General features: G+C 40.5%; 1 protein-coding gene across 3 annotated transcripts; it reads right to left on the reverse strand.

The window, feature by feature from the left end:
• Positions 1 to 2,563: 2,563 nt before the first annotated feature.
• Positions 2,564 to 13,664, reverse strand: Fam170a (family with sequence similarity 170 member A). 3 transcript variants are annotated; one of them, XM_005069127.4, is made up of 6 exons: positions 13,370 to 13,664; positions 11,451 to 11,489; positions 8,121 to 8,824; positions 5,158 to 5,304; positions 3,576 to 4,331; positions 2,564 to 2,689 (listed from the first exon to the last, which is right to left on the reverse strand). In XM_005069127.4, the coding sequence occupies exons 3-6, from the start codon at positions 8,188 to 8,190 to the stop codon at positions 2,595 to 2,597; spliced, it is 1,068 nt and encodes a 355-aa protein (XP_005069184.1). In that variant the 5' UTR covers positions 8,191 to 8,824; positions 11,451 to 11,489; positions 13,370 to 13,664; the 3' UTR covers positions 2,564 to 2,594. The 3 variants fall into 3 exon arrangements, with proteins under 3 accessions (XP_005069184.1, XP_021082282.1, XP_021082283.1); XM_021226623.2 differs by having other exon boundaries at positions 8,121 to 8,827; XM_021226624.2 differs by lacking the exon at positions 5,158 to 5,304 and having other exon boundaries at positions 8,121 to 8,827; positions 13,370 to 13,660.
• Positions 13,665 to 17,394: the final 3,730 nt, after the last annotated feature.

Below are 17,394 nucleotides of genomic sequence, written 5' to 3' on the forward strand. Positions count from 1 at the left end.
CACCACTGTTTGTTACAAGGTCTCAATCTCAAAATATCAATCTCCCAACCTACCCCCAGCACTTTCTCTCTTCTCTCCATCTCTCTCTGTAGAGGTAAGATCTGAAGGTTTGTTTACTTCTGAAGACCATTTATCCTCAGCTTTTCTTCTTTGTGAAAACCAGATTTGTCTGCTAAGATAATAGGAACAGAAATAAATAGGCTTTTAATGAAGGACTCTGTGGTTAACATGTTTAAGATTTGATCTGCAGCTATGGGGACCATACCATTAAAAGTCCCCTATAGTCCCTAGTTCATTGTTGCGTTGTTGTGTTAGGCTAGTCTCTCTCTCTCTCTCTCTCTCTCTCTCTCTCTCTCTCTCTCTCTCTCTCTCTCTCTCTCTCTCTCTCTCTCTCTCTCTCTGTGTGTTTTCTACCCTCTTAATATTTGGTTTTCAAAAATAGTTTTTCCAGAGAGGATCTATTCCCTGTAGCTCCCTAAGTTTTTGTGTACTCTCATGTACTGCAGTTCTTTGTTGTACAAAGTTGTTGAAAAGGATATTATATTTGTAATATAAATGTCTTTTTAAACTTCAGTCTTTAGTGGGTCTGTCTATAATTGAAGCTGTGGTCATGATTTTTTTCATTAGCGATAAAGGTGATTTTTTTCTCCTATCCCTTAAGTCTTCTCTGACAGCAATATTTCTGGTATATTATTTGATTCTCTCAACCTTGTTGACTTTGAATTGTTAGAAGAGAATAAGAATCAAAGGGAGATGGAATATGAAGAATGTTCTTTTAGCTGAGATATGACTATGGTAATGACTTTTCACCTGGACCGCAGGCCTTGGCTATGGAATAAGCTTTGAGAATATTCACAGTGGATATATTGCCTCTCCCATAAAAGAACCTCAGTGAGATCTTTCTAGAAACATTGATGCCAGAATTTTCTTGGGTTTTTTAGAGGTAAGCCCCTAAAATTGTAAGAAACTGCTAGGAATGTATTGCCCAGGAATTTCTTCCTCTGAAGCTAGTCTACACTCAGTGTTTAGCAATCCATTAAAACTACCACATAGGTGTTTGCAGGACACTAAAGGCTGTGGAGGCTCTTCCTTAAAGCCATAAGGTCTTAAGTATGCCTCCTAAATGCACTTACCTCTCCAAATTGCCCACAGGAGACTTAAACTGTAAACTCAGTCCAAGGAAAGTCTGACTTCAAATTGTCCAGGTCTTTCTTGTTAATTTGGGAGTGATGACTCCCAGGGTCTTAAGATAAAACTAGGAAGTCCCCATTTCAAGCACTAAAATTAAGGCAAAAATTCCACTAGAATTTTTCCTTGTGGGTTTGTTTGTTTGTTATTTTTCTGGGTTTTTTGTTGTTGTTGTTGTTCATTTTTTCTTTCCATTACAATCTTCCTTTGTGGTGAAATGATTGAGTGTATCAGTGTGTTTTGATTCCTTCCTTGTTACTTTTGGTTTATCTAGTAACTATTTTTGCCAGTAAGCTTCCAGAAAAACAGTTTGATTATGAAACAGTTTTGAAATGCTAGCAACTTAGTATGACCAGAAAGATAAGAATAACCACAAACAAATGAACGAGAAAACATACTAAAAATGCAATCTTTACCTTGTCACATTTTGAATGATAGATTTCCTGTGTCGTATTGTTCTATGTTGCCTGTCTCACTCATCCCTGTAGGGAGTAAGCCCCACAAAGCTATCCACCCCTACACATCCCTAATGGTGTAATTATTGTTTCACAATTGTTTAGCTTCTTAGTCTTTATACTAGAGATCTGATTGGCTTACTCACTGCATATAATATGTTGGAGCACCTTGGAGTAGTTTGTGCATTTGGTTTTATTGGTGAGTTTTACAGCTTCCCGTATTTTCTTCTTACTCATTAAGTGTTTCTGTTAATGTTTCTATCTAAGTGTTTCTTAACGTTTACTTTGAAGGCTTTCTTTTAGCTTTTCTTTATATGGCAATGTGTTTACTTCTTCATTTCTAAATAACAGCTTTGCCTGATATTTAGTCACATTGACTGTTTTTCTCCTGTATTGTGAAACTCTCGTGCTGAATCTTAACATTGATCTAGAAAAACAAAGAGGTGTCAAGCCCACTCCAAGCCAGGAAATGCCTTCACACAGTTTCTTTCTAACACCATCTGTCCTCTAGACTCCTTCTTTGCTCTGTTCACATTCAGAGACATGTTGCTGCCCCTTGCCTTTCAAAGGCAGGGGATAGCCTCTCAACTGGCTACAAAATCAGCCCTCAGTGTCAATATTCCTGTTGTCCATGTGGGTGGCAATGGTGGTTGGCTCCAAGGTAAAGGGGTCAGATTTTTAAAAGACAAGTCAAGATAAGAATGGATAAGAAATAAAAATAAAAGGAAAATAACATTTTAACTTATTTGGATGAGAAAATGTGTTTTAAATGGAAGATTTTCAGATACACAGTTGCAGTATCAGTTTGCAAGGCCCACAGTCTAAGACAGATATTAATGTTTTAGTGAAACCTTGTTGATCAACTTTTAGAGATGGGAAGATGGGCAGCCAGATTATTTTGCTAAGAGCGCAGTCAGGCACAGTTTGGAAAACAATCTTTATTGCATATGATTATGTGTTCGACTGAGTGTTGGTCTTTTCATTTTCCTTTACACTATTGTCATTGTGTCTGCTTCCTCTGCTGTCTTCATGGTCTTTTCTTCTTCCTGAGTAGGAGAAAATAAATATAGTAAAACGAGAAGAGATGTGAAATGCCACGAGTGCTGCTAATGACTTTCCCTTCCCTTCTCTCTGAACCCCACAGTCATGCATGCACTGCAGTGAGCTCATTCCCAGCTCCATTGCAGCAAAAAGTTCTAAAGCATGCCCAGGTCTCTTGAGATCTCACTTTCATGTGGCTCCTTGTCTCCTCCCTGCTCTCTCATTTCCCCCACAGGGCTGTGACCATGGACCAATGAGCTCTCAGTTCAAACTGAAGTCTCTCAAACCCAAACCTCTGATCCCGCTGGGTTGGTCCCCATCCTCTCTCCAGGCTATTCCTGTTCACTGAGATTGTGCTAAGTTGTTTGCCCAAAGGGACAACACAATTTCCTTTTAAAGTAGAGGACTATCATGCAGGAACACAAAAAGTTCCCAGTCAAAACTCTCTAGTTTCTCACTTAATGAAGGTCAGTTTCCCTAGGAGAACTGGGTATACCTCCAAACAGTCCTGCTTTCTGTTCTGTATGCTCCCTATTCTATGAGATTTCTATTCCTGTGGACCTTACCTCTCGCAAAACATGGCCACCCCATTTTCCAGGATCCTCTAGCCCCAGAATCTTAGTTGCTGAGTGGAAACCAAAATAAGGACACTTCTTAATAAGTAAAGGTGCTCTGTCAGCCCTTAGTAATGATCTGAACTTCTTGCAGGAGCTGCAAAACTCAGGACAAATCCCAACTTACAGTAATGTTAAGATTCCTGGGCAAGAAGCAGAGGACCTGGTTAAGCCCTCTTCCATCATCCCCAGAGCTGACAAACCCCCTCTCTTCCCGGTGGAGGTGCAGGCCTGCACTGGACGGTCAGACTGCTCAGTCGGCCCGGCCCTTGCTCACTTCTGTCCTTTGGAGAATCAAACATCCAGCCTGGACACTGGCTCCAGGGTCGCTTTGTCCCGCTTCCCTCTGTGGGCTGCTGCTCCTCAGTCTTCTTTTCCTTGTGTTTCTCTTTCTCCTTGTTGCTGTTCCTCTCCTCCTTCCGGGTACTCTCTGATGCCACATTGCCAATAATCTGCGCCATGGTGAGGTGGAAGACATGGCAACTGAAGCCATCCCTGATTCCGTACTGCACGTGCTCTTGGAGGCTTTCTATGGTGGCAAAGCCTCTGCAACAGGCCATGCACCTGAAGCCATTCTCCATGGTCACCAGCCAGTCAGGCGTCTTGGCCCTGGGTCTCTCTTCAATCATGGGTGACCCTGGTGGGCTGTCTGACTCTGGCTTTTCTTCATTTTCTTTCTCTTCTCCACTGGGTTCACTGTCCGACAGGGGGTTTCTGGTAGACACATCAGAGGGCGGAGTGCCCACCCACACACCATCAGGAAGGGTGGCTTCTTCCATCCTTGGATGCTTTTCTAGGGACTCTGAGGTTTCCTTTGTGTCCCAGGAGACAACCATGCCTTTTTTCATTTGCACCTGCATGTAGTATATTTTCATACCCTTATCATCTTTGTCTGTACACAGGGAGGACACACAAGTCTTATAAGATGGACAGGATGAGAAGGGACGTTGGGAGGTGGCATTAGTGGCATCTCTTTCTGGAACCAGGTCTAGTGGAAATGTAGTCTTGGAACTGTCTTGTGATTTCCGGGTTCCTGGTAATTGAAATTAGAAACATAAGAGTATCTTCAAAGGGAAAGCTGAAGGACCATGAGTGAGAGTATGTGTGACACAGGAAAAGAGAACTTGGGGTGATATGACTGAACAATGAACTTGGTGTTTACTGTTTCCTTTAGGGGGTGGTGTATATGCTGTGGTTTGTGTGTGTGTGTGTGTGTGTGTGTGTGTGCTATGGTGTGTGCTATGGTATTAGCATATGGTGTGTACTTAGGAGTGTGGAGTACGATAGCACAAAACGAAGAGTGTATGAACAGAGGTAGACTGTATGCCGTGAAGGTGAGATCGCGCAACCTCACTGCTGAGGTATTTATGGAATGTGGGCTATTGTGCTCAAGGACAGTATCATGGGTCATGCATTTTCTTGTTAGGTATGTACTAAGAATGTACATATCTGTGTGGAATGTGGCTCTGTATGAAGTCTGTGAGTCCATGCTGGGTATCCCATTGCTCTAATGGCTACGCTGAGCAACTCTGCAGAACTCTGAATGCAGATCCAAAGGCAGAAGCCACACAATTCTTCTAGAGTACTTATCTGGTCCCTCAGCCTGCTGCCCCAAGCCCAGACCCTTCCATATACTGTTTCATGACTTCTCTCCATGCTGAAACCATGACTCAGGATCGCTCACACCAAACTCCAACTCCCTTAGCAGTTCAGAGCCCTGAGCACTCCAATGTCCCTGGGCTTCCTCTCAACCTTGTCCTTGAATCTCTAAGCTGCACTGCACCCTGAGCCTGACACCCAAAGAGTTTCACCCAAGAAGTCCCATACCCAAAGTGTGTCACACCCAAGGAGCCTCGCACCCTTACTACGATGGATGAACTTGTGTGGAGAAGAAACACAGGAGAAGTATTCTGAGGCAGAGGAGACCTCCCCTACCCCTGGGTTCTGGGCTTTGGCCACTCCAGTGGATTCGGGTTGAGGGACATCCTCTTGTGACTTTGAAATCCCTGAGAAAGGTATAAAAGACACAAAGATATGGTGGTTCGCCATGTTTGTACATCATTTAGCTATCCAATAAATACTGGTGTCTGACAGAATTACCAATTATAATTAATACGCATGGCTTGGAATCTGGCCCTAATATCCAGTACTTAATCACAGCCACAAGTAATTTTATTAATGTCTTCATTAAAAAATGTAAGTGTAGGGGCTGGAGAGATTGCTCAGTGGTTGGGAGTATTGGCTACTCTTGCAGAGGACCTGGGTTTGATTCCCAGTGCCCACATCATAGCTCACAACTATCTATAACCCCAGCCACAGAGGATCCAATACCCTCTTCAGGCCTATGCAGGCACCATGCATACACATGATGCATAGATACACCTGCAATAAAAAATCATACACAGAAAAATAAATAAAACTTTAAAAATAAGGCCAGGTGGTGGTGGTGTACACCTTTAATCCCAGCGCTTGAGAGGCAGAGCCAGGGGGTTCTAAGTGAGTCCAAGGCCAGCCTGGTATACAAAGCAAGTTCCAGAACAGCCAGGGCTATTACACAGAGAAACACTGTCTTAAAAAAATTAATTTGTTAATTAAAGTGTGACAGTGATGTATATAAGACAAACTTTAATAAATATGGTATCAATGTGGCAAAAACAGTAGAAATATGGTTTCTATCCAGAGAAAGAGCAGTTAGAAAATATGTAACCTTTCCTGTGTAGCCTATATCTGTTAAGTATGTTTCATTCACTGAAGAAATATTTAATAAATAACTATTAAGTATGAGGCCATTTCTAGGCTCTGAGAATGCTGAAATGAAGTCCATCTTTGAACTGGGCTCTCCATTTCAGTCTTGAAAGGCAGGCACTGCACAGAAATCAGTAAATATATACTAGGTCAGCTTATGGTGAGTATGCAATTATTACCAGATCTGGTGAACAAAAATGCCTGATATACAATCAAATTAGAATTTCAAGTAAGTCACAGACAGATTTTTAGAGTAGATACGTCCTATACAGTATTTAGTACACATTCGTACTAAACAATCATTGTCACTTATCTGAAATTCAAGTATAAGGATATTCTATATTTTATCTGGCAATCCTAACAAAAGGTAAGATGATTCTGTGTTTTACTGAGGTTTGTACAAAGCAGGTCTGGTATTATTACATGTATAGTGGTCATGTGCATGGTCCTTATATGGTATTTAGGAATATCCTAAAGTATTTGTGTTTATGTGGGACTCACACACACACACACACACACACACACACGAATTTAGTGTGTGAAGAGAAGACTGTCACATACATGGGCTGTGTGGGCACATGGTACAAGGATGGAGTGTTTACATAGCTGTGTGCCCTCAAAGTATGGAGGTATGGCACATCTTTCTGTATCAGAGCACATATGGGAAATGTGTGGCTATCTCATGGAAGGCCCTTATGAGGGCTTTGAATATATCCCCACATACACTGAGTGTCAGCCAAGTGTAGGCAAGAATACAGTAACTTTACCTTACATACTTCAGAGTTAATGACACTCTCCCACCCTTACACCTACTATTTCTCCTTCCAATAAAGATACCTGGGGGAAAATTCTAAAATATACGAGTAAATGGGGGAGTCAAAATCCCTTGCCTTCCCTTTCCTGCAACTGCCAGTTAGAATTCGACAGCGCTTGAAGCCACTGTTCCCTGGGCTCAGCCCACAGTCTTCAGGTCCCAGGGCCCATGGAAGCTGAGGGTCTCTGTTTTGGGCAAAAGTCTCCATCTGAGCATCTAGGTTGGGCTCAATTCTACCCTGCTTCCTACACATGGCAACCCTTTATAGCAAGCCACTTATTTTTTTAATTATGTACTTATTTTTATTTTATATGTATGAATGTTTTGCCTGAATGTATGTATGTGTACCATTTAAATTCCTGGTCCCCAAGGAGGTCAGAAGAGGGAACCTGATCCCTGGAACTGGAGATACCAATGGTGGTAAGCCACCGTGTCGACTCTCAGAATGGAACCCAGGTCCTCTTGCAAGAGCCGTAAGTCCTCTTAACCATTGAGTCATCACTACAGCCCACATTCCATGTTTTTACATGCAGTAATTGCGGTTGTCATGCTCCTAGTAAACAAGCTAGCAACTATGAGTGTCCTCTGCCTTCTCTAGGGTTCTGGTGAGTGTCATCCCATCTGTCATGATCTTGGTCTCTAATCAGACCCTTTCCTTTCTTTTCATTTCCTCTGGAAAGTCTAAAGCCTGTACATCCACAGACTCTCATGGACCACTTATAAATATTTTCTACTCAAGGAATAAAATCTTCATGGTCTCAATATGACATCAACCCTAGGCCAACCCTTAACCTTTTGAATATGCATTTTATTTCTAAAAATATTTCTCAGGCCCTGTAACTCATTAGGCTACTCTTTACTATGTCCTAAAAGACTCCATGAAATTCAGATTTTTAGCAATCCCCATCACATCTCCAAGGGGATTTATTATTCCAGGGGGAAAACAAAAAAGAATAAGATATATGAACTCAGGAAGGGATCGCTGAAAACCTGCACCTCTGAGTAATATGCCTAGGACCTCAGTAAGCTTGGAAGTCCATAGCTCCAAATGCCAGTGCCCGGAAATGCCAAGGTTCATAAAACAACACAACTGACTGTCTCTCTGCCATGGGCACCTGGACTCTCTGCACTGTCTCACACCACTGAAAGCCTGGAGACAGACCTGGCTGATGGGCAATTACTGCCTCTCTGCTTCACCTGAATCTTGGTCAGCTCAAGCTCACAGCATCCCCTGTGGCCCCAGACAAGCTGCCCAGCCCATACCTCCTGACTTCTCATCGGTTTCCTCGGACTCTTCAATTTCCAGATGTTTCCTCTTTTGTCGCCGCTTCATAGTGTCAGCCAAAATAGTCCCTTGAAGGATACTTAAAGTCCAGTTTCACCTTTTCTCTACAGGTTGGCTGATCCTTTTTTTTTTTTTTTTTACCTTCAGGAAGTCCGTTAAGATAAGTCAACACAAATTAAAATGTATTCAAGTCTCTTAACTGGTTGAAGAACTCAGATCACTTAATCAAACAGCAGCCCTGTCCAGTGTTCACTATCCTGCATGGCTGTTAAGGGTCAAAGGTCACAGGCCTACTGGAGGATTCTCAATGATGACATCAGAGCATTCTATGTACCTCAGTCTAGCATAGCCTCTGAAGCTTCAGAAACCCTCTTTGCAAGAACAATTCCTTTTCCCCCATGGAATCTCTCTAAGGAATTCAACTCTTGTCTCTCAATTGTAGCAGAATATTTTTAGATGCTAACATGTTTCTACTTCACTTTTTTTTCTTTTCTCCAGTTATTTCACCTTTTCGTTTCTGCCCTTAAGGAGGCAGCAGACTTTGTGTTCATTGTTCATCTCTCAGAGCAGAGGTATTGACAGGGCTGAAATTGTTGGTAAATTGTCTCTAAAGCCTCAAACTTTGCAGAAAACAGAATACTGGGCACAGGTAGAATTTCTTTGGATTCACTTTCTTCTTATTCTGCTGAAGGTGTGAAAAAACACCAATTAGATCAGAAATGTGTGTAAACAGTGGGAAAGAGGGGCCTTGATGTATAGCTGGGGAGACAGATACAAAAAAAAAGGTTCATATAACAGAACCATGCCAACCTGTCCTAAAGTCCAGCAGCCTTGGCAGTCAGGTACTCTGATGACCACCCTCAAAGCCACCGCCCCGCATGATTTCCAAAATCAGATGGATGGAAATACACACAAAGCAAGGACAGGAGCAAAGCTTAAACTGACGGTTAAGTGGAGGTATGAGAGGGGAAATGGCACTCCACTTCCTCCAGACGAGCTAGACATTCTCCAGGGATAAGGCGGCAAGACTCCTCCTGTATCTAACAACCACCAAGTGAAGCCACTCTAAATTGACCATTAGGGAGCAGCCTTGGGAACACATGGGCATACTGTGAACTAAGGAGTCTAGATACAGTGCAGATCTGGTGAGATCACTACCCATTCTCAAAATCAGACTACTTCTAGATTTTAAGGAATCACAAAGTGATTTTTACGTTGTTCTTCAGACTATAGTTTGATATAGTTATAAGACTAGTTCCCTGCTACTAAGAGCAAGAATGACAAGGCTAAGATGCATAAGGGAAAATCTACAGAGAAAGTACTTGATAATGTGACTCGGAGCAAGATACGTCTGTACCACTTGGCACTAGCTTTCCTTCAAATAATAAACATGATCTCAAAGACCAAAATTAGCATTGAAGACTCGTTTTATATTATCTGTCACCTTTAAAACAAGAATAGCTTCTCCTTTGGTTCTACTTCACTCTGACTTCCTCTACCAGTTTCTACACATGATCTTTGAAGGATCTGGAGAAAGCATCTACCAGGCACCCAACTCAACATCAAAGTATCAAACCTAGACATATACTTTAAACTACAAACACTTGTCATTGTGGGTCAAGAAGTCAGAGAAGAGTAACATGTAGAAAGGACAGGAAGAAGATACCACCCTTTATATAAATTATTCAAATGTTATGACAAGAATATACCAAGGTATTGTTTATGTGAAAATGTCCACATATTGAAACTAGATCAGGTACCCTTCCACACACAGGAGATCAGCATTGTCTAAACCCCTAAAGACAATTTAGAAAGTTAAGACAACAATATCACAAATTCCCTCAATATAAATTTGATAACCTGGATGAAATAGACCAACTCCTCAGAAGCTCATAAAACATGAAATAAATTGAATAACTTTGTAACTATAAAGGAAGTCAAATATACGGTTGCTAAACTTTCAAATGAAATCTCCATGACCACATGATTTCACCAGAGATTCTGTGATGTATTTTGAGAATAGTTAATACGAGTTGTATACAAGCTTTTATGTGAAGACAGAAGACTTCTCATTTTTTTCATGAAGACAGTAGTACTCTAACCAAAACAAGGCAAAGATAATAGTGCATACACAAAAATAACTGTATGCCAACATTCCTAATAGTAAGGATGTAAAATCCTCAGCAAAATATTAACAATACAATTCAGCAATGTATAAAAGAAATTATACTCAGTAAAACAGTGGAGTATTTTTCCAAGGATATAAGGCTGATCTAATATTTGAAAGTCAATCAGTATTATATTAGCTAGCTAAGGAAAGATAATATTGGACTGGAGAGATGTCTCAATCATTAAAGGCTAGGCTCACAACCAAAAATATAAGAAAAGATAGTATCTTAATGCTGTAGTTTGGAAGTAATTTAAATCACCAAGAGATTCATATATTCAAAGCATGGTCCCCAGGATGGAAGTATCAGAAAGGGTAGATCTTTTAAGAACCTAGACCTGACAGAAAAGGGTCCTAAGTCTCTGAGAAAATACCCTCAGAAGGAAACCATGTAATTTTCATGCTACTACATGGTAGCTGTCAGAAGAGTAATGAGCCAGACACCAAGTTCTGTGCTTCCTGGTTGAGATGTGATTTTTCTTCTCACTTGCACTACCACTATGATAGGACTGTCTCTTGCAGGGCCTTCAAAAGAGGCTGAACCAAGACACCCCCCCATCCTGGACTTTGGATTAGTAGACTATGGAGGAAAGAAACTTTATAAGTAGCTTGGTAATAAGGTTGTACTAACAAAAACTGGCTATGACTCATTGCCACTGGTACAACAAAATCATTTGGAAAATACCTATTGTGTTTTTTTTAATCTCATACAAATATGAGCAGACATAAATTTCCAAGCTCAGTAAAGAGATCTACATAAAATCTGCTGCTAAGATTATAATAGACTTGGTAATAAACTGCTGAACATTTTCCACCTTAAGAATGCAAACACAGCAAATTTGTCTCGCTCACTGCTTTTGGAGATGATGTGCATAGGATAAGGATGGAAGGTAAGGCCAGTCAAACAAGGCATGAAAAGAAAAGAACATCTATGCAGATGGGATGATGGAAATAAAATGATCCCCATTTGCAGATAATATCATTGGATAAGAAACCGCAGGGAAATAAGACACACTAGGAAAAAATAAGCAGTGCAGAGGGGATGGGGGAAGGAGGAAGAAAGGGAGCTGTGGAAGAAAAAGGAACCCTTAAGCATAATTAAGTGAATTAATCAGGATCATGGGGTAAAAGATAAACTCACCACAATCACCTGCCAATGAGGAACTGGTTCTTAGACTTCCTGCAAATTAAAATATGTACAAATGCTCAGGACTCTCAAATAAGATGATGGCAAACATCCATATTACTCACAATCTCCTGTAGCATTCTCTAGACAACTTACAATACACAGTGTGCTGTTTCCTGAGGTGGGAAGAGGTGTTATGACAAGCAAAAGTCATCATCGGTACATGTTCAGAAATATAGTTGCACTTCTATATATTGTAAATGGATAGGTGACCACCAAAAACTAAACAATTTGAATTTATAACTGCTCAAATAATAAAGAGTTGTAAAATTAACAACTAATGTACAAGATTGAAAAGTTGTAAAACAGAGAACTATGGCTCAGCATAGTAAAATGCAATTTCCTGAAAATTAATATACAGACTTAATATAATTCCCATCAAAATCACAGAGTAATTTTTGTAGTTACAGACAAGTTTTTTCTTAAATTTATATGTAAAGGCAAAGGAACTAGAGTAAGTAAAGCAATTTTGAAAAGGAATAAAAATTACCCTATTTTAGTGCATTATTTTCTACAATAATCAAGATTATGTGGTAGTGGCCAAGATATGGACATATAAATCAATTGAGCAGAATAGAAATTGCACAGATAAACTTCTTCAAATATACCAAGTGATTTTTGACAAAACTGCAAAAGTAATTCACCAGGGAAAAGATGGCCATTTGCAATAAATGGGGCTGAAGCAATCAGATACCCATTAAAAAAAAAGAAATGAATGGCCCTCTAAACCTCACGCTTTATACAAAAATTAACTCTGTGGACTGGAGGGATTGCAAACAGCTAGTAAAGTAATAGATCATGAACTCAGAATAAAGATACCCAACATTTAGAGGAGAAAATAAGAAAGCAACCTTAAGGATCTGAGACATCAGTAACCTGCAGGAGTGCAGGAGTGCGGGCTTCACTGTTAATTTCCTTAAACCTAAAACTAAAAACATAATCCACACCAAAAAGATAGACAAATTAGGCTGCATCGAAATTAAAGCCACCTGCTAGGAAAAGATCCCATTAATAATGTAAAAAGAGATCTATAGACTCTGATAAAGTATTTGTAAACTATGTACCCAACAAAGGATTAGTATCTACAATATATCATTTAAACATTTCTAAGTCAAGCATTTAACTAATCCAGTTATAAAAATGGACAAAAGACATGAAGAGATGAGTTACTAAGGATTAGATACACATAATCACATGATGTGTTATTCAATACCATTGACCATTCAATATCAATGATTATTTCAACCATGGTGAGGTCTCACTAAAAAGCTATCAAAAACAACCAAAAGACACTCTAATGGTAATGGCATGTTCTAACAAGAATGTGGAGGGGCTAAATCTGCTGTACATTGCTGGTAAGAATATAAAATACTTTCAGAAGATGTGGTAGTTTGAATATAATTAGTTCCCATAAGCCATAAATAGTAGCACTATTAGAAGGTATGGCATTGTTGGAGGATGTGTGACCTTCTTGGAGGAAGTGTGTCACTGTGGAGATAGGCTTAGAGGTCTCATACATGCTCAAGCCACACCCAGTGAGACAGTTCACTTCCTGTTGCCTGCCAATCAAGATTTAGGACTCTCAGCTACAGTACCATGTTTGTCTTCATGCCAACATGTCCCACCATGATGATAATGAACTCTATTTCTAAAACCATAAGCCTCTCCATTAAATGTTATTCATTCATAAGAGTTGTGGTGGCCATGGTGTCTCTTAATAGCAATACAACCCCAAACTATGACAGAAGAGAATAACCACTTTAAAAATTAATGTAACTACCAAGTGACCCAGCACCTTCTTGGGGATTTATCCCAATGAAAGGAAAAGCCAATATAAACACCAGGAATGCTGCTCTAAAGTCAAAACAACCAACCTTGGATGAATCTGCAGAGAATTAGGCAGAGTTGGGAGGACAATCCAAAAAGCTTACTTACAGGCTGTGTCATTATATTTATAAAACATGACTGAAATGACAAATTATAAAAACAACTAGTGTCCACCGGTGGTTAAGAAAGGAACAACAGGAAAGCGGCCAAAGAGAAGTCTTTGAATTTTTAAATTAGGAACCAGAGGGATGACTCCATAGTTAAGAACGCTTGCTTTTGCAGAGGACACGGGTTTGGGTCCCAGCAACCACACAATGGCTATCTGACGTCTTCTTCTTTCTCCTGTGGATGACAGGTATGCATGTAGTGAACAAACAAGCATGTAGACAAAGTGCTCATAAACATAAGATAAATTAATCTCTTTTAATTTAACTTTAATCTAAGAAGGACCTTCTTTCTTTTCTTTTTTTATTTAAATTAGAAACAATCTTGTTTCACATGTCAACCCCTCTCCCTCCCCTCCTCCCCTGCCCCCCACCTACTCTGTATCCCATCCCCAATCTGCTCCCCAGGGAGGGTGAAGCCTTGAGAATGACCTTCGTTTTCTACTTATATTCGTATCGATCAAAAAGGAGCTTATTCATACATATACATACATATATATACATAGAGAGAGAGAGAGAGAGAGAGAGATTACCCCCAAATCTCTCAGTAGCTTAAAATGAGTTCCCTTGCCCCTGCTGTGTGCCCACTGTCAGTTGATCATGAATTCTGCTCTCCATTGTCCTTACTTCTAGACACAGACTGACAAAGCCACCACTGTCTGGAAAACTGACAGTATGGTTACAGAAGGAAAGACAGTACTGGAAAGTCTTGCGTTAGCATTAAATGTTTTGGTCTAGAATTGATAGCTGTCACAGTCACTCAAAAATCAGGAACCAGGAAACATATCTGACCCGGCTGCACATCTACAAAACTCTATCTAAAATTATCTTGTTAGATTGTGATTCAAATCCTCTCTAGCATGCACCGTTAGGGTTTATACCCAAGGATGGTACCTTTGCTTGTTTTACCATTTACATATTAAATTCAGGAAGGAATGTCTGGAAGTCCTTAAAACATTTGGCCTTAAACCGCAAAGAAATGGGACATAATTTCACGTCCTTACTTCAAAAATGATGGAGCTAAAAAGATTAGCTGTCTGGGAGGCTTTTGTAGTGAGAATACACAGGAAACAATGTTTCTAAGACTTCAAGAAATGGCTGAAAAACTCTTGATTCCCACTTTGCTATTTCGATTATCTTGTTGACACTCTACATCTGTGAATAATGGCAGCAGCTGCAGCCCCGCAGTTTTAGCTGAGATGAAAGTGTCTGCTGTCGCACAGCAGCCTTTGCAGAGGCACACGCAACCATAAGTGCTTAGTGCTCTCCTATTTGCTCATAGGTCTGTGCAAGAAACAAATGCTTCAGAAACTTATGCCTAGTCGTTTTTCTGTTATTACTTTAAAGATAGATTGACTGCCAAATATTTGTTCCATCATGAAAAGCAACACATCTGTGGAAGAAGGATTTGCTCATTACAATAAGCTGTTCATTTCTTTCCACACACATACCACACACACCTGATAAATCAGAGGCACTCTTCCATACTTTCCCAAATTGCGGGAAAATGACCATGCCGGTCTCTTCCTTTAATCACTACTGCTCAGCGTTACTTTTTGGAGAATATTATCCCTTTTGCTCAGATCTTAAATGGCTTTCTAAGATGAGAGGAATACAGTCTGAAACGGCCAACCAACCCTTCAAAGCCCTGTGACATTTTCAAGCCTACAGCACAACACTTACCTTTTAGATTTCACTTAATGTAGCCAAACTTCCCACCTCAAACAGAGGTCAAGCCTTTGCCTGAGCCCTGTCCTTGGACTGACAGATTTTACAAATACTATCCAAAGGGGCATTTTTTGTAAGAACCTTCCAAGATCCCCCTTAAGGAGGGCCTCCACACTCCCAGTTTCCAAAGGACACTAGTGGTTCCTGTGACTTCTCTGCGTAGTCAATTCTGTAACACAGATGAATCTGCAGAGGCTGTGTTCCTCTTCTCTGGATTCTGGCAGTTCTCTGAATTTACTTTCCCTATACACCATCACCCAAACTAAAACACTTAAGTAGTGAAAGCGCTGATTGCATCTTGCTTCTCCCTTTCCCAAACAGTATCCCAACCTGGTCTTCTTTTGCTTTTCCTCCCTCATCAGCATGTGTGTTATCTGGAAGAACTGCCATTCCCCAAGTTTGTCATCACGCCAATTATTTGATCCAAAAAGAGAGAAGGAGAGTCCCACCTGTCCTGTGTAACTAAGCTGACTCCCTTCAACTCTGCCACAAACCTCACTACCTAAAAGTTAACTACAGAGATTTAGCCTTTTGGGCATTAAGCCTTAAATTGTTTCCTTTAGATAAAAATTTCTTTATGAAAACTGAGACTTTATATCATTATCTGCCTACATTTAAGCAAGGACTAGTGGAAAACATACATAAAACTAGGCTATTTTTTATTTTTAAATTTAAATTAGAAACAAGGTTGCTTCACATGTCAATCCCAGGTCCCTCTCCCTTTCCCTCCCTTCCTCCCATGCCCTCCCACCAGCCCCCCCCAATACCCCCTAATTTCCCCAGGGAAGGTGAGGCCCTCCATGGTGAGTGTCTGTCACTTCATCCAGGGCAGGGCCTAGACCCTCCCCCCCCAAGAGTCCAGGGTGAAAGTGCATCTTTCATTGTTGGATGGGTACCCAAAGTCCATTTGTATACCCTGGATAAATACTGATCTACTGCCCAAGGCTCAATAGATTGCCTAGGCCTCCTCACTGATGCCCACATTCAGGGGGTCTTGATCAGTCCCATGCTGGATTCCCAGCCATCAGTCTGAGATTCAAGAGCTAACCCCTTATCAGGTCAGCTGTTTCTGGCGGTTAAACCAGCCCAGTCTTAACCCCTTTGCATCAGTCTTCCCTCTCTGTCACTTGTTTCCTTGAGTTCAGCTCAGTGCTTAGCCTTGGAGTCTGCCTCTTCTTCCATCAGCCACTGAATGAAGGTTCTGTTTCTGAGACTCTCTGGCCATGGGATTGTAGGCTGGCACTCCCCAGATCTATGTCTAAAAAAGCTAGGCTATTTTTTAATAAGATGTATATAAAGGACAAAGAAGAAATAGAGTGAAGAGGGTGCTGTTGAGGAAGTACCAAAATTAAATAAATATTCAACTTCATTATGAATTATCTATAGACCAGTATTCCTGAGACAGTACCCCTGAGGGATACAAGGTACTAATAACAATATATAAATATACAAATGTATGTATATGTACATATATATAGACAAATTAATAATGTTAAGAAGTGAATAGAGACTCATGAGACTTCAAATAGCCACACTCTAATATCAGTGTGTAATTACTGATATTAATATAAAGGAGCTGTGAGATTAGGGTAAAACCCATAACTGTGAAAGAAATCTTCCCATCAGGGACTTAATTGATGTGTATAAATTATAAGTAAGAAAAGCAAGTCTTAGAAAAGAGATCATAGGACTGTTGGGCCTGAGAGAAACTCCTGACCCAAAAGACTCATCTCAGCTGAGCTGCATGTCCCTTTAAACCTACTTTGTAGGGTCTTGGATATATGCCTTGGACATCAAGTCAAAGATGTGAGGAAGATTGATGCACTCTAGGCAATATCTTGGCATCTCTCCTACAACAAGGTCAGCAATATATCCACAATGAGGGAACAACCTTAACCACTGGAAAACTTTGTGCTTTGAAAGTCTTTCAATTCATAAATGTTGTCTTCCTGCTGTCTATAGCCAGTCCTATAAAAGATCAAGGGAAAATGTGCCCCTGTGTGTACAATGTGATCATTGAACTGATGTTGCCATGAGCACACAGCAGGGTATTGTCTGTCCTAAGGAAAGCATTAAGATGGTTGCCTGGTACTTCTCTTTATAGAATATTTACTGCTTGTCACTACAGGACAGTTGTCAGTTGTAGGCTGTGAGCAAAACCATCCTCTTTCACAATTTGT

This window comes from Mesocricetus auratus, unplaced genomic scaffold, assembly GCF_017639785.1.
Source record: "Mesocricetus auratus isolate SY011 unplaced genomic scaffold, BCM_Maur_2.0 Super-Scaffold_6730, whole genome shotgun sequence".
In the NCBI taxonomy this organism is placed as follows: Eukaryota; Metazoa; Chordata; class Mammalia; order Rodentia; family Cricetidae; genus Mesocricetus; species Mesocricetus auratus.